Raw genomic sequence first — 25,968 nt, 5'->3', positions numbered from 1 at the left:
CTTGAGCATTTCATCCTGACTTGGCAGTGCAAGTGGCTCCTTCCTCCTTTTAGCCTTATGTTGATGGTCACCCTGCTCAGTATCTTTAAGCTAATCCATGCAGGGCTCCTGCCTGTTAGAACAGACAGTAGAGATTAATGGCGTGCATTACCTCTATCAAACAGATAATGCTAGAGGAAGAAGTCAGAGTGGCAGCCTGATCTTCAGGGTAGGAGGATGAGCCAGGGAGGATGTTAAAGGTTGGTTAATACTTGTGGTTGTTAGTTCCTTGTATGACCTTTCCTGGTGAGGCAGGAACCAGCATCAGAACTCCCGATATGGCATTAATGGCATACCAAAAAGCTGATTCCTCTCAAGTCTAGCTTGATTAAAGAATGAATTTGGGGGGGGGGCTACTTAATGGGGGTGTGTGCATGAAAGTATTGTATAGAGCATGGATGATTTGAACTGCATCACTAAAAGGCCCATCCTGGCATGGGGTGATGACTCACAAAAGCTGCATCCTTGAACTCCCCCAAAGCTTGGAAACAGCTTCATTGAAGAGTATCCTCTCTCCAGCTCTCCTTTGCTGATTTTATAGCCTTCACAAAGACCTTGTGAATTATTAGCTTGGAGACATTCCTGACCACTCAGTTTCCTTAACTGAGACTTTGGAGTCTCAGGATTGGATACAGCCTTTGTGTTTGATTGGTGCTGATGCAGGATTGGATACAGCCTTTGTGTTTGATTGGTGCCGCTCTCTCTGTTCCTTCTCAGCAATAAAGCCAGACGTTCTATGACACACACTTTACAGAGATACTATTTATTTGGCATGAAACACAGAAGCGTTCTGGAAATATTTGTAAGCCTATCACATTTAACAAATGAAAGAGTTATCTGTTTGAGCTAGTTTCAAAACACGCACTTATGTTCTTTAAACATGTCACATTGTGCAGCCTTCTGTCTTCAATAACGTATTCCCCTAAGTTGGAGCGCAAGACAACAGAGGGTGTGCTACCACCCGACAGCGACAACGACAAAGGAGAGAGAAACAGCAAACGCGTCTGCTTCAACATAGCAGGGGATGAGCAAGAGGACTCAGGCCACGATACCGTCAGCAACAGAGACTCCTACAGGTGAGCCATTCCTTGAAATGGAATTCCTCTCATTTCCCCAGCAAACTCAAGTGAGATTTTATGTCCTCTTCAAACGTCTTGAAAATAAATGTTGATTGTTGATTTTGTTTACTGCTGTTTCAAGATAACCACCAGTTCCAGCAGGACAGCATTGTCTTTAAAGTTGTTCTCATTAGTGATCTGGATTTTTCTTCCCTCTAGCAGTGTGGCCCTGTTGAGCAAGAGTTGTTCTTACAGACTGATTGTGTAACCATGTAATAGCAATTGTCCAAAATGTCCTTCTGATTGTGATTTATTAGCTAGCAAAGAGCAGTCCTTTTCACCCTGTTTCCCTTGTCTTTGTTATATATTGAACTTCCATGTCCAGCTTTGTGTTTGTTTCCTCTAGGGACTGTTGCTGTAGTAGTTAGCCATGACTGATAGCATAAAGTGCCCCGACTGGCTGACGTGGACGACGGAATTTGTACCGTAGCTCTGGCACCCGGAAGTCTGACCAGGATGTTGGCCGTGTTGGTTCCTTCTGAGGACAGTGAAGGAGCCGACTCCAGGCCTCCACTTGTCATTGTCCCACAGCTGTGTCCTCATGTAAACTCTCACTAGAGATCCCCTTCTTGTAGAGCAGCAGTCATATTGGATTAAGAACCCCTCAAAATGACCTTTCGAAGGCTATCTCCTCCAATTTGGTCACATGTTTGAGGTACTGAGGTGTTAGATTTCAACTTCAGAATTTGGGGCAAACAGTTCGTCCAGCACTCCTTCCTGCTCAGGGGTTCATCTGAGGAGTTCCATCACTGGACCCTGTCTCCAAGATTCTCACCTGAGCACTTTCACAACCGGCCCCATACACTGTGTATTCAGCTTCAGCATCTCTGGTTTGACTTACATTACATTACATTAGTTGAAGGAAAAGTTCACTCTTGTCCATAGTATTTCCAATGAAAAACATTGTGTTAGTGTTAATTGTATCAAAATTATTCTCGTCAGGTAGGGTTATCCCAAACTAGTAATTAACAGTTGCATAGTTTTAGCAGAAGAATTTAAAATAATCCCCTACAGTCACCTGGAGTGGCTGATTCTGATAGTAGCTCCATTTAATACATGAAGATGCAGAGACCCATAGAGTTAGGATAAATATTCACCTTGGCAACCAGGGGTCTCGCTTCATGGCTTCTTGCTTAAACAGTCTGCCATCCTAATTTTTATTTTCCAAAGAGGATTTTAACAACCACATCAAAGTTAATTATTCCTGGAGATTTAATAATGAGTTGAACATCTTTATTACATCATTTAGTTCTGGCAATCTGAACGTACCAGCGCGATCCATCCTAGCATCCTGTAGTTTCTCTCCTGGGGAAACCACATTTCTAAAATTACCTCTGCCTCACATTCTAGTCATCAAAGAGTTTAAACACCCCCACATTCTCCCTCTGGACTACCATAGAAATTTTAAATGTAGATTAAAATCAAGTTCTTATCCTTACTCTAAGAGGTTAAAAAAAATCTCTGGCACTGTTTCTAAAATCTGAATTATCCTCATAATCACACAGCATCTACAACATTTTTTTCACAGATATTCTTTATTTTTAGCAGTTTCCAGTGCTATGTTGTTCGTCCATGGAGACAGATGAGGTCGCTGCTGTGGGGACTTCAAGGTGTCCCCAGCAACCTATAACACAAACGACCAGAAAGGAAAAAGAGAAGTAATAAACTAGACTTTGTCAGAAACTTCTCTGAGCACTGTTATTAAACAGATAATAAGGCAGACATTTTCAAAAATTCACTTAGAAATTAATGATCTGACAAGAAAATTTGAAATGTTTGAATTTCCAAGAATGTCCTTAGAAACAGAAAAACTGAGTTGAACAGGTTTCCTTTTCTCTTAACGTTATATAGAACACACTGATAAAGGTATCTGTGGCATAAATTTATGTGATAAGAAGGAAGTTGCAAGCATTCTTTTCACTGTAGTTTTAATTAGCATACTATGACTTCCACTCTGACGTTCTCTCCTATCGCCCTGTGCTCTGCTCATAGTTGGCTCCCGCTCCTCTCTCCTGCCATCACACTGGAGTACAACCTGGGCAAACATATTCTTAAAGCAACATATGGCTCTTTTTTTTTTCTTTTTTTGCAGTGACTGCAATAGCAACAGGAACTCGATTGCCTCCTTCACAAGTATCTGCAGCAGCCAGTGCAGCTCCTACTTCCACAGTGATGAGATGGACTCAGGTGGGCGTGGTAGACAGCTTGTGCTTCTTGATGCTAGTAACATCACAGATGCCTATACAGGGGGCATTAATGTCTTCGATCCATTAGTCATTCTCAGTGGCCACCATATTGCATTGTGACTGTAAAACTAATTTCCAAATGCCAGTTATAAGAAGAGTGCATTTAAAAGTCGTATTTAACATATGGCTTCTGACCTTACCCTTCATAGTCAAGGATTATAGGCACAATGGAAAAAATAAGTTTTTACCAAACGCACTGGGCATGGATGCTTGAGTGGAGGCATGGGAAGTCATTTCAGCCTGAGGGTGTTCTTCGAAGGCATGTACATCCAAGGGAACCTTACATTTAGTCAACTGGGAGAGAGAAGTCAGGAAAAATACATGTTGATGCTTTATGCTTCCCATGAGGGGCATTGCTTTGGACTGTTTCAGCAGCTTGATCCAACTGACTTTTCTGCTGTGTGAAACCTGATGCAATTCCTTTTCTGATATGGGCTAAGATCTCATTTTAAATTGCTCATATTTTATCAAATAAGATACTATTTCAACATGTTAAAAATAAGATTAAGGTTTTGGCTTATTTTTTTCATATAGGTGATGAACTTCCTATCAGCATCCGGATATCTCATGATAAACAGGACAAGATCCACACTTGCCTGGAGCAGCTTTTCAGCCAGGTGTGGTGGGGCAGTTGTGGGTCTTTTGTCTAGGTTAAAGGCCAGAAATCCTTGAGATGTAATGCAAAGAGCTAGAAAGAGGAATGCAGTCTGTCTCTTGGCCTCCTTGGCTTTAAAACATGCGTTCCTCCAGCGACCAAGCTAAAGGGTACTTGTGCCTACCAAGTGTTTTATAGAAAACTATATGGCAAATATAAGAGAACTACACACACAGGAGAAACCATCTTGACTATTGGCGGGCTGGCTGAATGCTTCCTGGCGCCTCACTTAGTGTTATTTCTAGTTTCGAAAACTTCACAATTTGCTGACCTTTCATGTTAAGACCTCGCTTTTGTGAAATGTTTTATCATCATCACAATAATTTGTAGTATTGGAGGTTTTAGCACTTTGAAAATATTTCTGTGCTTTTGAATATTTTTGAGCTTTCACTTCTTTTGTGAAGTAGATTTTTTATTTTGTACATTTTTTATCAATTTATTGTAAATTATGAGGAATAACTGGAAACATTTAAGTGAAAATGTGAGATGATTATAATATTTTACATGAAGATAGGTTTCACCAGCTTGGTGGGCTCTCAAAAACATTTATTTAAGAAAAGTATTTTATAAGATATTTTCATGCACACGTTTTATATGTGTGTGTGTATGTGTATGTAGTATATACTATGTATTCTGGATGTCTGTAACACTCAGAAATTTACCCTTGATAGATGGACTCCATAACCAACCTCTTGAAAGGGCAAGCTGTTGTGAGGGCCTTTGATCAAACCAAGCATCTCACACCAGGTCGAGGATTACAAGGTATGTTTGAAATAAATATCAAAGCAAAAATATTGCAGCAGAAGACAACATTTTGAGCTTTTGTTCCATAATTATCCAACTCTACTTCTATTTGATTCATACATGAAAATATTAAAAATCACTATATTAACTTTTATAAACTTTTTATATTTCTTTGAAAGTTTCAAGCATTTGATACCTCTAGAGGCAAAACCAAAAATACACAAATTAAAGACACAAAAGACTTAAGTTTCTTTTGCAGTAATGTCTACCTGGTCATTTCCCATGGAGGGGAAAAAGCTTTGGGAGTGTGGGATTGGCAGGCAGGCCCCTGACCACAGAGCATAGCACTGTCTCCTTCTCCTGTCTCTCTTTCTGTATATAGGCATATATATTCTGCCTATATTTGCTTCCTGGGTGGAATCCCTATAATAAAATAACACTGGGCTCTGGATTTTAGATTTAATACACTTTCTGCTGTAATTTCACTAAGGAAATTTATTAACAATATTCTAGAATAGTAAAATGGACCAAAGCAGCAAATTCTGAATCCAGTAGGCTTAACTGAGAATTGACTGAGTCTTATGAGGGGATTTTCCTATTTGTTTAGAATTCCAGCAGGAAATGGAGGCAAAGCTGAGTTGCCCTAAAAGACTAAGACTTCACCTCAAACAGGACCCCTGGAATCTGCCCAACAGTGTCCGGGTGCTTGCCCAGAACATCAGGAAGTTTGTTGAAGGTCAGTATGAAAAGCAAAGTCTGCTGATGCCCATGCTTTCTGCAGTGATTCCCATGCAGAATAGAATAAAAGGAAGGAAATGGACAAGGAATGGAGGAGCTAGAGAAGGAATAAGCCTGTAGGCACTGCAGAGTGTATCATGAAGAGCACTCTGAATGAAGGAAATAGGGTGTGTGCGGAGACAGTTGAAACCATGTGAGCATAAGACTTTGGAGTTTGAAATAATATGAGAAAATTATAAGGAATTAACTAAAAGTACACGGAGCTTAATTTTTATAGGAAGCCTAAAAAGTTTGTTGTGTATCTCTATGGGATTCTAATTAACTTCATACCTGCATCACTAGTTTTTAAAGTTCTGGCCTTGACTGATGGTCACTGGCTGCCGGGACATTATTTACATGTCATCCTGAAATTGTCACAACCTCTAATTTAGAGTCTAGGGTCATGGCCAAAGGTCTTGAGATGTTCTTGATTGTCCCAGCTGCAAGTGTATGACTGGCACCGCGTGAGTAGAGGTCAGGAGTGCAGCTGAGCCTACTCCGCACGCAGGACAGTCTGTCACAGCAAAGGATCTCCCCCGCCCCAAATATTGACAGCGCTAAATTTGAGAAATGTGTACAACAGACCTTCCCATGCTTACAGCTTTATTTCGTAGCCATTTGTCACTGAGATATAATAAATGAAATTCAGCAAGATTCTAGCATACTTCTAGTGACTCCAATTTTAGGGTAAATTGGAAATATACACAAATACAGCAGCTTTGAACACTGAGTTGAGTTGAGAGGACATTTAAATGGATAGATGGCAGGCCCCCAGATAAATCACAGATACTATTCAGTGATGAAATGTTTTGTTATTTGTAAATGATTTTCTTGACTATATTTTAATTTTATGGCTTAATATTGTAGTTTCCTTGAAAACATAACATCCCATTAAAAGTCTGAATCAAAATTGTCTCAAATTATGAATAGGTTTTAGACACACTTTAGGAAGCTGAAGCACGTGTTTTGCATAGTGGAAGCCATATTTTCTCAGAAGAGTTCCTCTCAGTAGCATAATGCTTCCAGAAGTTGTAAATTCACACAAATGATCTCACCATCTTTGAGGTTTTGATAATGATAAAAATAGATTAAACTACTTTTTTCAAATAAGTACAGTATTGATTAGAAGTATACATATTCCCAAAACTTTGTTTTACTGCTTTTTTAGTAAAAGTATTTCATCTTTGACATATACATTTCTAACATAAATCAAATGCTCAATAAAAAATATTTGAGAATCTTGCATTATTATCTTGTTATGTTTTTATGTTCTTTGTTCATCAAGGCACATTTTGAAGTCATAGAGTTAGTACTTACCTATCTAACATTGGTTTATTTCTTTGTTCTTTTGATTGATTAATGTTATAAACACTGGTACCACCCTTGGTCATGAGACTCCGGTAGCTGATTTAATCTGGCTATATGTTCTAAGAATCTTATAGTCAATGGCGAGCGTGGTAAAGACATTTTGCAGACTAAGTTCTAGCTATTTTTCTAAGTTACTCTCGGTGAGAACTCAGATTGTGTGTTCAGTGAGTCTTTGAAAAACAGTTTATTTACCTTCTACTGCTTCAGCCTACTGGGCTGTCCTAGGGACAGGGGACGCTGCCATTACTTTTAAATCAGTTGTGATGTGGAACACCCTCAAGTAACCTCCCCAGTTCATTGTACTTTGTTCCGTTTGGGTTCATGTAATTTCCGTCCTACTTTACAAACTGTGGGGAGTGATGTCATAGATGTAGCCCCATAGATATGAACCGGTAAATTTAACTTGATACTTGGCTAGAAATTTGTGTTTTATGTATGTCAATGGAGTGCTCCCATTTTTTATGTTTCCTGATGCCTGATTTAAGATTTATGTCAAATATGGTATCAAAACATCATGACTCTTGACCTTTACCTAAGATGGATTGCCAAAATGTTAGTCCAGTGTTAGGTGACAATGTCCTCATTTACACATACCCTGATGAACAGATAATAGGGAGCAGATAATAAAAGGTAGGCATGTCAATGGGGAACTTAATGATTAATATGTCAAAGAACTGGTAATTGTCTCCTGCTTAATATTTCTGCTAAACATGGTCTCATGCTACTAGCTAAATTAAGGTATATTTGCTTGATTCCATCATCCCCTTAAATTTATGCTCAATTTGTGTTACATGACTTCTCCTAGGAAGACACAGAGAACATCCCATAACCCCAGATAGGGCAATGGCAGAATAAATAAAGATTTCATCCAAATCCAGCTTGGTGAACCAGTGGGTTTATTAGGCATGGGTGAGGAGTAGCTCAGAGGAGCATGGGTGAGGGGTAGCTCACAGGACCATGGATGTGGAGTAACTCAGAGGAACATGGGTGAGGAGTAGCTCACAGGAGCATGGGTGAAGGGTAACTCACAGGCCTATGGATGTCACTCGAAAGCCCACCCCAGCCTGTGTAATGGCTCCAGATGGGTGTATCACTGTGTATGTTCCTGGCACAGGTCTGAAGCAGCCTCCTGCTGGTTAACACAACCAATGGGAGGGCTTTTGTGCGTCTTTGAATTCCCCTGAGCTTTCTGAATCCACTAAGTTTCTTGAGAGTTTAATCGTCACTCTCCTTCCAGGAGAGGATGTTTCACATGGTTTGTAAGTGATGATGCTTTCTCTTCTCTTCTCCTTTAAAAAAATCATTCTTTTTAAAGTTCTAATGTTTTTCTCATACAAACTTACTTTTTCTTTCTTTATTTTTTTTGCCTGAATTTGTCTCAATATCATAAGGCCTCTTTTTTTCCATTTTTTACTTACCTTACCTTGATAATTTTCTATCCTTTTCTCCACGTTTTCTGATTCATACACACTATGACCAGATTTTCTTTTACATGTCTTTTTATTGGCTCATTATCGGACACCAGAGCCTGGTAGTGACTTGCTCTCAGATGAATCTAATCTCATCAAGCTAATGGTATAAGCCAGCTTTCACTTTAGCTTCAGAATTGTGGCCCAATCTTAGTGTCTTAACAAGACAATGAGATATATTGTTAATTTTCTGCTGTATATCTCTGTCACCTCTCTTCTCACATATCTCCCTTCTCCCTGCTGGTCTAAACTTACATTTCTATGAAGTGTTTTGTTCTTGCACATTCTTTATCAGCTACAGCCAGCTCTAGGTTACAGTAACGGCACTCTTCATGTGTGTAATACAGCACTTTAAAAGACTTGCAAGACCTTAAGTATATTTCCTGTTCATTTTTCCTACATAGGCCTTTGTAAACATAAATACCGTCTATGAATGAGATAGACCAATAACTCTTAAGTTTTTGGATACCACAAAGCTAGAGCATAATGAATTGGCTCTCAGCGGAGTATACTTTCTTGCCTCTGAAATCCTCTTGTTTCTGCACTCGTGTTTGTAAACTTCATTGCCCTTTGAGTATTGTCCGCATTTCTGATCAGTTAGCCAACCCCCTCTCGTTGACACCTAAATGCATAGAACAGAATGATTTGTAACACTTCTCTCCATCCTATAATCTCTATTACATAGAAGTCACTCTTTACTATTGGAAGCCAATGGACACAGTGATAAGTATGAAACTATTATATACCTGTCAAATATTTGTGATGGCCCTGTGCCGGATGGAATGGTAGAGTATATTAATTTATATACATGCATTTTTATCTCAAGTTTTTAGTCGTAGAAACAAACATTATTTTCACAGCTTAGCAACACAGCTTATATGTTCAGGAATAGCATTCCGGCTAAAGTAGCCAAAAATTTACTAGAATTGGGCACTATTTGAATGGTATTCTATTGTGTAATTCAGAACTGAAAGACAGTCTAGTGTCTTGGGCAATTAATAGTTTTTATCTAAGCAGATGGGCAACAGTAGAATGGTAAGCAAATGGCATTTTGATTACCTAATATAGTAAAAGTCATGGTAATTTTTATTACCAGGATACAAGGTCATGTGAGTTGCAGAAGCACAGTGGATAACTAATAGATGTGCTTTCTTTCTCTGCAGAGGTGAAATGTCGGATACTGCTGGCTCTCCTTGAATACTCAGGTAATGTTGTGCCCTATTTTTACTGCCTAAAGCAATGTAGCCAGGATCATAAAGGTCTTATAATAGAAAATCGATGCCTTCTGCCACCTAGAGAGAAATGGGGCTCTGACACCTGCCTTCTCTAGAGTACTGGAAAGATTTTTTTAAATGTATTTAAGTGTTTTTATAAGGGCACAAAAGCTTAAGGTCATTTTTGATTATAAGCACATATAGAAATACATATAAACACATATTAAAACCATATCATTACTAAGAGAAAGAAGAAGCTGGGCATGGAAGCACAGGCAGGCAATCCCAGCATTAGGTAAGCCAAAGAAGGAAGAGAATTATAGGCTCAGGTTCCTCCTGACTTGCACACCAATATCTCCTTTCACTAAAACAAGGAGAAAGCTTAAAGGGAATAGATGGTGTGTGGGTATGGAATTTCTCATGAAACCATCTAATTGTTGATGATCAGGGATTTATATAAATGTTTTACAGATCTTACATTGAAGCACCTCTCCCATGCATTTAGTAGGAGTGCAGCATGATTGGCAATGGCACCAAAGGACAATCAACATTTCATCAAACTCTGAATTACAGATAGGAAGTTGTTAGCCTCTTCAAAGCCAACACTACTTATTTTTATCAACAACAAATTCCTAAAGCAGCAGCTGTCCCAAGAGTCCATCAAATAGGTGTTGTAAGAAAGCCATGGTCTGAGAATGTAGCTCCATCGGCAGAATGCTCCTCTAGCAGTCAGGAAGTCCCTGTTTGCATGCACAGCATGGTGTGATGGCCAGCATTCCAGAAGCAGACACTCGCAGATGTGTGTAAGAGCTAGCATTGTCTGCGCACCAGGGCACCCGGCAGCATGTTCCAGCGCGGCGGTGGAGCCAGCACCTTTACTGGCTTGCGATTTATTTATTTACTTTTTTAAGATTTAAGAGCCAACTTCTCACTCAGTTTTCCAAGTAGGCCTTGAGCTCCTTAGCTGAAGTGATTCCCCAGCCTCAAGCATTTGTGTATCAGGGAAATGCTGTCACACTTCTCTTGGGATTTTTCTTTTGAAGGCAAAACTCTCAAAACTATACTACAAGTACATGGCTACAGTAGGGGGTAATTTATGACAACTTTAGAGCCTACTGAACTTGGATATTTTTGATGATGAATAAATGAGTAGAGTCAAATGAAGGGACTTTTGGTTAACTGATTGTTCTTTGATTAATAACAGTAACAACAGCAAAAATATCTTATGTTTTTTGAACTATTCTAAAGATAAATTTCATAGATTAATATTTATAAAATTTCATTGGGGACAACTATTGTTGTTTCCATAGTTTAAAGGAGAATAAGTATGTTTTGGAAGAATAATAATAATTAGTAGATCGTATTCATTCAACTGGGATCTTGGATATCGTGAGAGGTCACCAAAAATGCTCCCCAGTAAGTAAATTTAAGAAACACCAAAAGGCATTTTGGAATTTCAAATTCAGTTTCACCAGTTCCAAAAGTGATCCTGGACTGCACAACTCTCTTCGGTGTTCAGAGGGCTGCTTCATCAGACAGTTGTGATGTTTGTGTGCGCTTGTGTGTTTATTATGAGATAGGGTCTCAAGTAGCCCAAGATAGCCTCAAACTTCAGGATATGGCCCACGCTTGTCTTTTACTATGAATCTTCCTGGCCCAGCCTCCTGTGGGCCAGGATTAGAGGCAGGTGACATCATCCCCAGCTGGGTCCTCCTGCCTCAGCCTTCTGTGGATTGGAATTACAGGCAGGTGACATCACACCGAACTGGCAGAAACTTCTTTTTATCTTATTTTTATTTTTCTCTTCTATCTATGGTTTTTTTTTTTTTTTTGCAATTGTTTCCACTCTCTCTTTCCTTTTATGCATGGGATGATATTTAAACAATAGTCAAATTATGCCATCATTTTGACTGTGAAATTATGTTTTTCATTAGAAAACAATAGTCTATATCTGCTGAATGTTCTACTTAACCCTTTTTGTTAACCTTTTGGAAATATTACATATTTATTAGAAACCAAAGATAAAAATTATTTCTCTGGTTTTGGGCCTTTAGGGCTTTTCAAATAGTGTGTGTGTGTTTGTGTGTGTGTGTGTGTGTGTGTATGTAAGAACTGTATACATGAGCACTACATTACACCCTCTGTGTTGGAGTTCCTATGTAGAGAAGACTGCTTCTCCCCCTCAAGACAGCTGTGGGCTGGAATGACAGCTGGAATGAGCATTGACTAGCGCTAGCATTACTACCATTCCTAGTCTGATAAGTCTCTGTTTTCATGTCTTTGCTTGTTTTTTCTTACCCCTCCCCTCACCATCTCTGTGTCAGTCTAATGCCCATCAGTATTTATACGTATCTCTCGAACTCTTTCTGTGGTCTTTTTTGAGCAGTAAATTAGGGGACTTAGGCTTCTAAATAGCCAAGATTATTAAAGTTTTGAATTTGTTAGGTGTTTATAGAAGATGAGTATAGTAGGAACTGAAGTATTGAAAGGAAATTGAATCTTTTTTTATAAGAACAAATGTTTTTTTAAAATATATTCCTACTACAAAAACAAAACTTACTCAACCAAAATAATTAGCAAGCTGTCAAATAGACCATTCTTTTGCTAGAAGCTGGGAACAACTGTTAAGATGCTTGCTGAAGTTCTTCTTCTTTTTTAATGGGACTGGGGAGTGAGAAGAGATTTGGTACAGAAGGACATTAGGGAATTTTGAATGGCTCCATAACTTGACAGAAAAGAGTATTTGCTTGCTGGTTCATTTCTTTATCATGCTGTCCTTTCTCTGCTCAGTAACACAACCAGGTTTCCATTCAGCGCCAAGCACTGCTAGGTGCTAAGAAAAGAGTAGTTGCGGCAGTCAGCCTATTAGACTGCATTTTGCTTTTAAAATCTTGTTTGTCTTTATTAGATACCTAAGAGGTAGGAAGTAGAAATGAATCTTGTCTTAGTTTCTTTTTATCTTCCAGTACTGGGGATTGAACCCAAAACCTTTTTCTTGATCATGTCTGGGAAGCACTATACTACTGAGTTATATGACCAGCTTCAAACCCTGTGACCTAAGACACTATCTGAATGCAATATCCTTTAAAGTCTAGGTATCATCATTCAGGTGATATATGACTTCCGATCTTGATCCAGTCACCAGTGATCCAGTGGGAAACAGATTCTCACAGTGATATCAATTATCCATCTTGAAGAGAGATGTCCTGGGTCTATGATGGCAGAAATAAGTTCACCATGTTTCCTGGGACAGAGATAATTTCACAATTTTCAGTATTTCAATAATTCAAAGAGGTACAATCTTTCAATGCACTGTCATGAGCACTGAGTTAAAATTTGTGCTTCATCCTTCAAACTAAAGAGGCATGGGAACAAAATATGGGCTATAAGGCCGTTTAGCAGGGCATTTAATGTGTGTGGGGTTTGTTGCATTGTGGATGAAAGGAGGGGAAGGGGGCATTGAGGAACTGTCAATATCAAGTCAGGATACACATCAAGCCTGCTCACAATAGCTAAGTGGTGACAGTCACTCCATAAAGCAATGAGCATTTATTAAGTGTCTTTAATTTAAAATTTCATTAGCTTAAAATTTAAACAGCACCGTTGCCCAAGATGTCTTTCATGTATGTCTTCCTGTTATTTTAGTATGGCTAGAAATGGGGCCAAGACTGTGAATGAAGCTTCTCCTACCCCAAAAATTGACACTAAGCTTCATCCTCACAGCACATTCAATATTAAAAATGAATCCATGAGCAGGCACGATGTATATTTGGCAGAGTTATCAACACTTCTTTTGTGTTAGAAAGACTAATGAATGTTAATTGTGATCTTTTCAATTGTGATCAAGTTAAAGGAAAGTTGACTTACATGCATATAGTAAGAGAGAAGCCATGACATGTCTAAGTATTAGGGAGATGTAAAAATAAAATTGAAGAATTTCTCTTCAGAAGCACTTTGAACAACATTATTTTTACTAGCAGTACAGTTATTAACCCTTGTGCATTCTCTTCATGGTGATACAGGAGCCAGAGCCTTTGCTCCCGACATGATGGCTTCCTACTTTTGATATCAGCAGTTTCTTCCAAATTTTATTTTATTAAATTATTTCCGGGTTATAGGTGGGACTATTCCTGTAACAGCTGCTATTTTTAAAAGTTTACCCAGGTTTTCTATATTGTTGTAGGACACCTAAAAATAAAGTTAGACTGTCAAAGGAGAGGGATGGGCCATTCCGATTTTCATTTTCGAGCTCTCAGGCTTTGTGAATTTCAGTTCCATGGATTCCAAGAGGTCAGGGCATGAATTCACACCTTTTCCTTCTTGAGTCAGCACCCAGGCTTCGTTGGTTCTGGTCACTCACTCAGTAGGCACTTGTTGAATGCCCACTCTGTTAGATTTGCACAACTTAAAACACAGTGGTTTGCTTCTTTCTTGAGAGTTGAGGAGGGTTAATTCCAGTTTTCAAGTTGGATGGATACCTGCCAGATGTCTTTCCCATCTAGCAGCACAAGGAGCATGGTATAGAATTATTGAAGGAAGTCATCTAGCATGCACAGGTTGGTTAAATTAATAAATTGAATCTATGGAATTAGCATATTCAGTCCCTTTGATCTGCCAAAGGAGAACACTCATGTAGTTCAAACTAAAAGAGGAATAGTCTAAATATCATATTGGATATTTTAATATTTGATCTATTTTTTAAGAAAAATGTCACAAGTGAATGTTCCTTCTATTAAAATTAACAGAAAGCAACTGTACTATATTGAAACATGATTTTGATAGTTATTAAAAACAAATGTTCAATGTTCTTGGTAAATGACTTAAAAATTGTGTCTCTGTCAATAAAATGAGAATTCGATGTTGAAGAAGTCAATTATCTTTATATTTTAAGCCACTATTGGCAGTAGGTATTGACTCCACAAGGTTCTTTAAGCACTCAGCCCAAACCCACTTTGCTGGGGAGATTATTTTCCCTGTGTTCCTCTCCTGCACATGAATTTCGGCCCATGCTGAAGATAGAAGGTGATGTTTGTCAGACTGGAGTCTACACTGATGGCAAATGAATCCTGGATGTCCGTCATTCATTTATATGCAGTTCCCGCAGAATCAGGCTACAGAGAAATCATACCTTCAAAGTCAGTTAACCCAAATCCACTCATAGTCCGATATACTTCTACTAAACCTATTAAAATCAATTTATGCTAAAATTAAATGTACTAGCAAATTAAGGGAAATATAGGCATCCCCAGTCTTGTAAATGTAGACATATTTAGTACTCAGAAATTTAAATGAGTAATTCATAAGGTGCAGATTTATTTACTAGTACAAGTAGTTAGTCAGCAAATATGCTTTCTTGACTCGTATTAATATTTGGGTAGGTTTCAAAGGTGATTATTTTAAAAATATTAATAGTATTGAGTTAGTCAGCAGAAAGTATACAACTCAACTTTGAGTCTTTTAGCAAATAAAAATTTTATCATATAAGGTAAAAATATAAAGTTTTTTTATTTTCCTCAGGATTTTATAAAATAAATTAATTAGTAAAAATAGACTCATGGTGTATATGAAAGAATTTTTTTAATTTCAAGTTTTATTCTTTGGAATTTTCATAGATAAACCTATTGTACCTTGATCATATAGACCCTTCATCTGCTACTGCAGCTCCCCAGGACCTCTGATCACATCCTCTCCCTGATTTTATGTCTTCATTGTTTATCTTATCTTATCTTATTATTATTATTAGACTACCAACTCAAATACTGCTGTCCATATGCATATGGGTACAGGGTCATCTACTAGGTCACAGAGAACCTACCAGTGGTCACACTCCTGAAAATGGGTCTTTCTCGTCCCCAACAGCCTTCAGCTGCCAGTAGCTTGTCATCTAGAGATGGAGTCTGGAAAGCCCTTTCCCCTTCCATGCTTGAATTTTGAACTGGCTTAAGTCTGTGCAGGTCTTATGTATGTGTTCACACCTCCTGTGAGTCTCTTGTGTGCAATAACCATGTCAAGTCCAGAGGACAGCATTTCATAGCATACCCCCACGTGTGGAGACTTCTTTAAATGATTTTGATATGTGCTTATTTTTAAATCTTAATAAAAGCATATTTAATTTATTTTGTTAAAGAAGCTCATTTTACTCTTTCCTCTCAAGATAACAAATTAAGCACTAGCCCTTGGTATATGCTTAATAGTTCATTTTCAAGCTGAGTGCAATATTGCACACCTTTAACTCTAGCACTTAGGAGGCAGAGGCAGGTAGATCACTATGAGGTCAAGGTTAGCCTGGTCTACAGAGTGAGTTCCAGGGTAATCAAAGCTATACAGAGAGACCTTGTCTCAAGAAATATATGATTTTCATTCAGCAATATTCATTTTGCAATTATAATTACATCATTTTCCCCTTCTCTTTCCTCTCTCCAAACTCTCCTCTATACTCCTTGCTGCCTTTCAAATTCATGAACTCTTTTTTCATTAGTTGTTGTTACATATATATGTATAGGTGTCTGCAGGTATATTCCTAAATACATAAATGTTTCTCAATCTACATATTGTTACTTATGTCCATAATTTGGGGGCTGACCATTTGGTATTGGATAGCCAATTGGTGTGATCTTCAATGGGAAGGACTATTTCTCCTATTGTCATCATTCCTTAGTTGTCTGTAGTTCTTTGCATAAGGTTGAGGCCTCATTGGTTTCCCCCATCATCTTTGGCATGCCTATTGGTGCCTTTGTTCAGCTCATGTGGAGGCAGTCATGTTGGTGAGACTTTCTGGGTGTAGTTTCTGACATTGCTCGAATCTGACAGCAACTCCTTGATTCTCTGGCTCTTAGGATCTTTCTATCTCTTGTAAACGCAGACTGTTCATTTGTTTCCTGGCGATTCAGACCTGAATAATCACACAGAAATTATATAAATTACAACACTGTTTGGCCAATGGCTTAGGCATATTTCTGCCTCACTCTTACATCTTAAATTAGCCCATTTCTATTAATTTAAGTATCACCATGAGTCGTGGTCTGCCCATAAGTTTCCAAAGTCTGTTTCCTTCAGCAACTACATGGCATCTCTCTGACTCTGCCTACTCTCTCTCTCTCTCTCTCTCTCTCTCTATATATATATATATATATATATGTGTGTGTGTGTGTGTGTGTGTGTGTGTGTGTGTGTGTGTGTGTATGTTCGAATTTCAAGTCTGGATGTGCTCTGCTAAGCCACTTGCCCAAACAGCTTTATTAATCAACCAATAAAAGCAATGCATGCAGAAGGACCTCATCACATCAATCCCTTCTCCCACAATGTTTCCTAAGTCTTCCAAGCTGGAGTTGTTTTATAGATGTATTCATTGGGACTGAGCTCTTGACATTTTGATTGGTTGTGGTTTTCTATAATGGTCTCTGTTGCAAAGAGAAGTTTCCTTCATATTATACTTATCTGTGGACATGGGATATTTAGAATGTAGTGAGGGCTATAGATTTAATAAGGTGGTGGTTTTATGTTCTCCAAGATCCATGACTTCATTAGTTCTGGATTGTTGGCTAGGTTTCTCGTAACAGCATGGTTTCCTTCAGACTGAGTAGATCTTAAATCCAGAGATTTCAGCTTTTGGTTTAAGATTTAAGATTTGGTTAGTGCCAAAGTATGTGTGCTACTACTGCACCCTTACAGTTACTGTGCCATGCTGCTGGTGGTCTCTGCAACATTTTCTGTTCTATATTGTAATTTTGAGACAGGGTCTCTCTGTATTCCTGGCTATCCTGGAACTTACCAAATAGACCAGGTTGGCCTTGAACTCACAGAGATCTGTGTTTGGATTAAAAGTTTGTGCCATTACACCTGCCTGCTGCAACTTTTGAAAGCTTCCTTTGTGTTCTTTTCAATCAGATAGTGAAACCCAGCTCCGGAGAGACATGGTTTTCTGCCAAAGTCTTGTGGCCACTGTCTGCGCCTTCTCTGAGCAGCTCATGGCCGCCTTAAACCAGATGTTTGACAACAGCAAGGAAAATGAAATGGAGACTTGGGAAGCCAGTAGAAGGTGGCTGGACCAGATTGCAAATGCAGGTGTCCTTTTCCACTTCCAGTCACTTCTGTCACCAAATTTGGTAAGGAATCTTATGACTCCTATAGTCTGTGTCAACTGTAGCCTCCATGGTCACATGACCAATATGAAGCAGTTGCCATTTCTCCCTCACTGTTTCCTTCATAGTCATCCAGCTATTTTAAAGGGAAGTTTTTCCCTGTGGTCATTCAGCTTTTACTAAGAATGTGGAATGTATTCTGTCTTTTCTGATTTTATCTCTTCTCTCTGGCTGCTATAAGCCGGGAGGGACTCCAATGTTAGTCATTCTTAGATCCCTAAGCACTGACTGGAAAAAGTCATGGAAGGAAGGTAGGATGTTATAAATCCAGAAGTAACTGCATCCCTGATAATTGCTCTCTGACTGTTGCTAATAATCTGGGGCAAGCTTCACAGACCGTTACTGCCTGGCAGTCTGTTTGAAAGTTGCATGTGCTAAATATTTTCAATCCTTCCTTTAAATGAGTGTTCTTCATTGACAGTAAGAACCTTGAGACAACTGCAGTAGAAATTGCCTTGCTTAAGGATAAATAAAGATGGAAAAAAAGGATCCTGAACTATCTAAAATATAGACAACTTTGGAGTTGTTCACATAGATTTTCTGTAGTTTTGTGATGCCTTAATGCACAAATGCCTGCTTTTATGTCCATAAACATTTTGAGGCTCAATGAATGGAATCCTGACTTTGAACATGAGAGTCTGTTTCATCTGCTAAAGTACAGATGGATAAGGTGGAGTTACCAAGTAGCAGTTTTAAAACAAATGTAGAGGCTTTACTATATTGAAATAGCATTTTTCATACTGTTGTCTATGGAGGTGATTGTTGTACTGCACATTCATGGAAGATTCTGGAATTATAAGTAATGGCATCCTTCCCAGGGTGCCTAAGAGATACAGAAGTAGATTATTTTAAAAAGGGTCTATGCACTCCATGTGAGCAGTAAATTACATATTTGGTTAATTTAAAGTAAGACACTAGGCAAAGTGTTTAAAAACAAAAACTATAGCATATTTCCAGTGTACACTATGTGTGATAGTCAGGCTACTTCCTAACTTAGTAGCAAGTGTTTTCTGATTGAGTGAATGAATGAATGCACGGGTGAGACTTCATTTCTATTCTATCCTCTTTATTTACAGTTTTTGATATTGAATCAATTGCTGCTGTTTGGACTTTAAGCTTTGAAGTCTCCAGGATTAGGAGAAAATATTCACAAATCATAGAGGCAATAAAATGCATAGATTTGAATGTATAAATAATCCTCAAAACTCAATAGTAATTTTTAAAAAGACCTACTTTAAAAGTGGCGAAGGATTTGAGTAGATACTTCCCTAGAAGATGTAAAAGTAGCCACTAAGCACATGGCAGATAACCAACGCCAGCTGCCATTAGAGAAACGGAACCCAAATCACAAAAATGAGCCCTCTACTATAACAATTGCTGGCGAGGATCTGTAGAAGTTCTACTTCTCAGAAACGAGTCACAGGAACGTAAAATAATACAACATGTTTGGAAACCAGCTTACGAGTTCTTCAAGACATTAGACATCATTTCTGTCTTCCTGAAATCCTAGTCCATCCTTAGGTTACTACCCCGTAGACACCCCAGCTTCCATTCACTTAAGAACTGTGACAAATACTCCTACCAGTGTTATTCACAATACCTGAAGACTGTCAGCAGCTCTGGTGTTTGTCAGAGGGTGACTGGATAAGTTAAATGCTGTCTCATACAGTAAAATCTGACTCAGGCATAGACAGTTTGTACTACTGATGAGTGATAGATTGTACAGAAATCCTGGAAGCACAGTCTTCCAGGAAGGAAACTCGCCTGGCAACCAAGAATGCGGTTTATTTCTACTGTGATAAAACATACTGAATGGATACATTCCAGTTATCACAGTAGACATCCGATTGCCTCGAGCTAAGCTTTCAGGTAGATGCCCCGGGGAGAATGCCTAATGATGCTTGGTTTCCTTCCGAGGTGATGAGAATGCTCCACAATTAGAGGGCGACAGAAGCCGCTCAGTGCCCAGATGTTAGGAAGGCTGAGCTGGGTATTTTGCCTGAGTGAATTTCATAGTCTGTGAGTTATATATCTCAACAAAATTGTGCTCTTAAAAACCGACCTTGTGAAACCTTTAAATTTATTTTAGTAATTGGTTTTTCAATCAGAGTTTACTAGAAAAAAAATCAAAGAAACCTCTGTATTGAGAGCACAAAGTCCTGAAAACATACTTACAAACAATATCAAATGGACCAAGCAGTTTATAGTTAGTATGTATGTACATATGCACACATGCGATAATAATTACTGAGTAAGGAGGCCATAAATTTGAAGGAGAGTGTGAAGGGAAGGGGTACATGAGAGGGTTGAGAGCAAGGAAAGGAAGAGAGAAATGTTGTAATTAAATTATAACCAATAAATAAATAATGAAACAAAGCACAGACAAACCTGTGACCGTGGCTCTCTGAAAGTCGCAGCCACCCGGGACTGTGCTTCTTGGAGCTCTAGGCCCAGGCAGCTGTTAGCTGGTTCTGTCACAGTCCCCGAAACAGTGTGGCTCACACCGCAGTGCTCTGAGACTGAGATGCTTGCAGCATTTCTCCCAGCTCTACTTGACATCAGAAAAACGGTGATGCTTTCCAGTCCTGCTGCAAACGTCCGGGCAGTAGGTACTTTTTCTACTACTTCCACGGGAGTTTAGGGCTTTGGGAGATGGTTCAGTGGGTGAGAGCTCCTGCCGTGTGGACCTGAGGACCTGAGTTGGAATTCTCAGCACCCACATTTCACATAAAAGCTGAAACCAAAACCAACCAACCAACAACAAAACTGTTCAAAACTGCTCGTGCTCCCTTGCATGTCTGTAACTCTAATTCTGTAGTGGGGGAGAGATAGGAAGGGAGGTCTCTAGAACTTGCTAGTTGGGCAAGCTCCAGACTTGCTAGTTGGGTGAACTCTAGACCTGCTAGTTGGGTGAGCTCCAGATTTGCTAGTTGGGTGAGTTCCAGATTTGCTAGTTGGGCAAGATCCAGATTTGCTAGGTGGGCATGCTTCAAGTTCAGTAAAGAGACCTTGACTCAAAGGTGAAAAGTGAGAGAGCATGGTATTTGTATATAATCTCTTTGGAAGACAAATGTATCTGTACATGGAAACTGCTTTTATCATGGTTTTAATAAGTAGTGATTGAACAATGAATAAATTATTATAAAAAAGGATGATTGTGATTTAATTTGTTTTGAACTTAAAATTAATGGCTTTTTTTTGCTTCCTATCTGTTACTTTGTGAGCTTTTAGAAGTAAAAGGCCAAAAGCATATATTATTTGTGAATGAGATCATTATGATTAGATTCTATCTATAAGCTAGATTGAATATTATGTATATAATCATTTATATATTGAAAAAATACAAAATCAGAAAATGATAAAACCATACAAGGAACATGTCACTATGTAGGACTTCTTGATTTCATTTTGTACAGAGTTTTCAGGAATGTGTTGGCACCAATGTTTTCTATGCAATAAAACAGAAGGGAAAGGATTCTTGTTTGCATTTACATTGTGCCATGGGATCTGACAGTGCATTGTTCGGTCATCTGATAGATTCTTTCTCTTCATTGTAGAAAGATGAACAAGCCATGCTAGAGGATACACTGGTAGCGCTATTTGATTTGGAAAAAGTTTCCTTTTTCTTCAAACCATCAGAAGAGGAGCCCCTGGTTGCAAGTGAGTAACGATGTGTCTACAGGATGCTGCTGGTGGCAGATGATGCCATCTTTTGATGTGCATAGAGTTACATGAGTTGAATGATTGAAAAGGGTTTCTTTGCCTTCAACATTTTCCAACATTAGTGCTGACAGGCTGTATTTTAGAAGTCATACTTAAGAAATAGTACTTGTTATGTAGTGAACCTATGGATTAATGTTCATGTCTTTAAATTTTGCAAATTACCATTTTTTCTTTGATTTCAATCTTGTATAAATGTTTAATATAACAATAAGATGCCTTCCAGTCCAAAAAATCTACAGTTTATCTTTAAAAACAGTTTTGTTTGCTTCTTGTTTTTCACAAGTGTTTGGATCCTGTGTATTTTAATAGAAGCTATAAGTGTCTTCAGAGATGGGAGGTGTTCTTATGGCCCTTCCCAGAGGCTAGTATAATAGATAGAGGCTTAATAAGTGCACACTTCAAATCCGTAGCTTGATGAAATGATAATCATTCTTTCAGTTGTCTCATCAAAAACTTCATTTGAATGCTTACTTCTTGCCAGAATTATTCTGGGTATGAGGTTCAAAAGAGTTCTGAGCAGATGGTGTCTTCTGTGGGTTAGAAATGGAGGTGAGGAAAGAAAATGACAGGTTAGAAAAACAGATTAATTTGTTAAGTTAAAAGTAACAGTAAAGTAGATCAGAATATAAAGATGAAGGAGCAGAGGAAAAGATGCTGTTAGCAGGGTGGGGAGGGCCTCTGGTCTAGGAGAGCAGACCTCTGTAGGGGCTGAGAGAGTCACACAGATAGTGGGAGATAGTTTGTCAGGCTTCATCAACTCTCAGGCAGGAGGCTGTGAGACATGTTCTTAGAGCAACACGCCAGCCTTTCTTGGCCATGGGAGAGCAAGCAAAGAAAACAGAGTATGACATCAAATAGGAAATAAGACCTTGTAGGGATTCCTACTATTGAGATATCTCCATGTTCCTGGTTTCAAGTGAACAGCAAGACCTGATTTACGTAGCCAAAGTGATGCCTCTGTCTGCTGTGTTACATATACCATTCTGAGGATGGGCAGAAACTCATAGACCACTTAAGAAGCTCTGGAGTGACCTAAGAGAGAAATCACAGTGACTTGGATGTGAGGAAATCTGTGGGGATAGTAAAATTAAAAATATCAATGTAGTATATAGTTAATTATAGAATTGCCACTAATGTTCATTTCCACTTATAAACAAAAAGACCAAGAATATGGAAGTGTAAGTTACTGATACCTGAGAGACAATTGTTATCTGGCAAAATGTGTGGTAAATTTTGATTAAAAACAAAATTTTAGATAAATTGTAAGGTTTCACCTTGCATGTATAGAAATAGAAGGACATTTAGTTTTACTTGAAGACTGAGCATAGTTTTGCTGAAGGCTGAGAAAACAATTCTGTGATGTTACCTAATGCTGTTAATTCTCTAAACATGCTGCTTGAGGAGCTATAAGCTCTCATAGGCATTCATTGCCCTCTGTGCTTTCAAAGTGACATTTTTGACAACCGAGGAAGCAGGGGAGGGCTCTGTGAGTGATTTTTTTTTTAATCCACGGTAAGAGACATTGATGTGTTGGACACATTCCAAACATTAAAGGTAATTGTGATCCCCTAAGGAAAAGTTAGAGTTTAAATATGGCTGTGCTCATGACAAAGCACTCATGACGGTGGTGTTTAGCAATGTGCTTTATGCGTCTCTTTGGGGCATAGCCTGGACTCCTGAAGGTAGTTCCCTAGTAAGACACCAATTTCAATGCCACATGACTCCACCATTAAACATAAAAATAAAGAGCAGTCATTGTAGGTTTGGGAAAGGAGTTGACACATAACCATTCGGAAATAAAGTGTATGAGGAGAAGAAGCCTGGAAAGCACGATTGAACCTTGAGGGAGAGCATTGATTAGAAGAGTAGAATAGCATTAAAACAACATGACCTTGACCTTAAAGGAAGGAGAAACTTCCTCATAAAATTGACCAGAGCTTCATTTAGAGATTTTTTAGTCAGGTACACACTTTGACCCACGTGCTATAGAGGAAGAACTCTAGAGACAGAGGTGCATTTCTGTAAGTTCTTCCAAGCCTCTTTCACATAGTAACTGTGAGGCTAGCCAGTCACAGTGAGAAGAAGAAAGATAAAGCCACCATAAGAGATGGTTGAGCGAGAATAGAGGGGCCTTCAGAGTCACCAGTACAAAGGTTACCCAGAACAAAGGGTAGTAGCTGGCTTTTATAAGTTTCGGGGGCTAATGGAAAGTTTTATACCATGCAGTTTAGTCTGGGATAGCATACTTGACAAAGAGTGTGGAGGAACCAGATACTAGTTAGAACCATAAATCAGAATCAATAAAATCATAAACAGAAGCACTTCCTAGCTATGTCCCAGGGAGTGCTGCAGTGTGCATCCATTCTGTTTTCCAGACTGTGGGATGGGGAAGTGATGACTGGAGAGAGTTCTCATTGTGAAACCTGACACCCGAGGTCCATCAAGTCTTACTTCAGTGGTAGAAGAAGGTTAGAGCTTGTTCAGATTCATGGCATGTAGTTTCATCTCTCCATCTGTGTAGGAGCAGATGTGTCAGGATGGCTAATAAAGGCTGCATGGCTGGTATAGAGACAGGTTGGCTGCACACCTCTGGAGAGAGGACAGGGTGCAGAGAGAAGGAAGGTAGAAGAAACCATTCACTTTTATCTAGACCCTGAATTCAAATTCTGGATCCATTCTCATCAATCAGTGTGCCAATGAAGACATTAGGTTTTTCCAAGCTCAGAGCTGGGTGTTTTAAATAAGACAATGTGTTGAAATCCTCAAGTGTTACATGGTTGTAATCAATATTTGAAGCCATTCTCTTACACTTGCTTTTAGGCAAATAAAAAAAAAACATCTCCTTTATAATCATGATACTGTTAATCTTAAGGTGGTTATTAGACAAGTGAGTACTTGAAAACCCCCAGTGTCTTCATATGGGTCAACTATTGTGTCTGGAGCTATGGGTCCCATAATGGATGAAATAGACATGGGTCCATGATGTTGATGACCAAGATGAGACATAATGATGAGTTGACTACAGAGGTAGATAGACCATACAACGAAATAAAGATGCATAAACCAAGAGGGTAATTTGGCCTTTTCAGGGCTGACTTCAGAAAACATCCCATAATGGCAGCTTTAAATAGATCTGAAGGAAGACAAAGACTTGGAAACGCTTAGAGAGAGACAATCTAAACAGGCTAAAGTATCAATTTTTAAAGCAAAACTTACTTATAAATTCACATATCCCATTCACTGATCTGGTGTCATATCTTCAGGGATGAAGCCATGGTGGCTCTTTCCTAGGGTGAGTTGCCATAGGAAGTTCCCTCACTCAGCTTGCATTGGTTCCAAGCTGTTGATCACTTACATTCCTCTCAAAATAAGTTTGTTTTCCATAGAAGATGGCCTTCTGCAAGAAAAGCAGTGGTGGATTTCAGTTCCATGTTATTCTGCGTGTTTAAAAACACTTTTCTAGTTTCCTCGTTTTGTGTTTGCCGAGTTCCTCGTATATTCTGAGAGCTAGTCCTTTCTTTATTCATGTGTCCTCTACAGATCCCTTCTCCTAGCTGTATGCTCATCGTCACATTGTGCTGGCCTCATCTTCCATAGAGCTCAGATTTAGTGTTGCTACAGTCTAGATGACAGGATTTCTTTCATTGGCTGTGCCTTTAGTGCTATTTCTAAGATGGCATCCTCCATGATCATGGCTTTCTCCTGTGCTATCTTCTAGGAGTTACATAGTTTCATACTTTCTACTTCAGTTTTTTTTTTTTACCTACTTTGAATTAATCTTATGAGTGGATGAGCACTATGTCAAGATTCTTTTTATGTGTACATGCCCAATTGTTTCAAAACCAGGGGGATGAAAAACCTATCATGTTACCTTTACTCCTTTGTCAGGATAAATCGGCGGCTCACATGGGACTAGCTCACACATTACTAGACTGGGGTTCCACTCAGCTGCTGTCTGTTTTCTGTCCAGCTGCACATTGTCTTAATTTACAGGCACATTGTACCTGTGGAGTGAGACATGGAGTCGGACAGTCCCTACTTTTTTTCCTCTACTTTTCTTCCTCAGCTCTGTGTTAGTTGTTCTCAGTCTCTTTCCTCATTGTGTGAACTTTGGAATCATTTTGTTGATATCCATGAATTCCTTCAGATTTGAAGAATTTTCATGAAAACTGTCTATCAAATCAGGAATAAATAACATCTGGACCATAATGGCTCCTATTAACCATGAACATAGACTAGTTTCCCATTTATTTCTTAATTTTTTTGTTTTGTATTTGTCAGAAATTTTATTTTTCTCACATAAATATTATACATATTTTAGTATATTTATATGTATCTCATTTTAGAGGTGGCTAGTACAAATGGTAGTCTGTTTTTAACTTTGTGTTTTACTTGTTTATTGCTAATATATAGGGAAATAGTTGTATTTTTATATCATCTTTGTCTCTTGCGTCTTTGATATATACATATATTA

At 38.7% G+C, this 25,968-nt stretch overlaps 1 protein-coding gene across 1 annotated transcript in view; it reads left to right on the top strand.

The window, feature by feature from the left end:
* Prex2 (phosphatidylinositol-3,4,5-trisphosphate dependent Rac exchange factor 2) overlaps positions 1 to 25,968 on the top strand; it is a 268,825-nt gene that overhangs the window by 168,735 nt on the left and 74,122 nt on the right. The window contains exons 26-33 of the mRNA XM_050142087.1: positions 936 to 1,115; positions 3,250 to 3,344; positions 3,938 to 4,020; positions 4,730 to 4,820; positions 5,410 to 5,538; positions 9,580 to 9,621; positions 17,518 to 17,735; positions 21,329 to 21,431. Of these exons, the coding sequence (XP_049998044.1) occupies positions 936 to 1,115; positions 3,250 to 3,344; positions 3,938 to 4,020; positions 4,730 to 4,820; positions 5,410 to 5,538; positions 9,580 to 9,621; positions 17,518 to 17,735; positions 21,329 to 21,431 (941 nt within the window). The remainder of the gene's footprint in view (positions 1 to 935; positions 1,116 to 3,249; positions 3,345 to 3,937; positions 4,021 to 4,729; positions 4,821 to 5,409; positions 5,539 to 9,579; positions 9,622 to 17,517; positions 17,736 to 21,328; positions 21,432 to 25,968) is intronic.

This window comes from Alexandromys fortis, unplaced genomic scaffold (assembly GCF_014885135.2).
Source record: "Alexandromys fortis isolate MF-2015 unplaced genomic scaffold, M_Fortis_MF-2015_v1.1 scaffold_41, whole genome shotgun sequence".
In the NCBI taxonomy this organism is placed as follows: Eukaryota; Metazoa; Chordata; class Mammalia; order Rodentia; family Cricetidae; genus Alexandromys; species Alexandromys fortis.
Note: the sequence above shows the minus strand (reverse complement) of the source record. Positions and strands in the feature narration are given on the sequence as shown.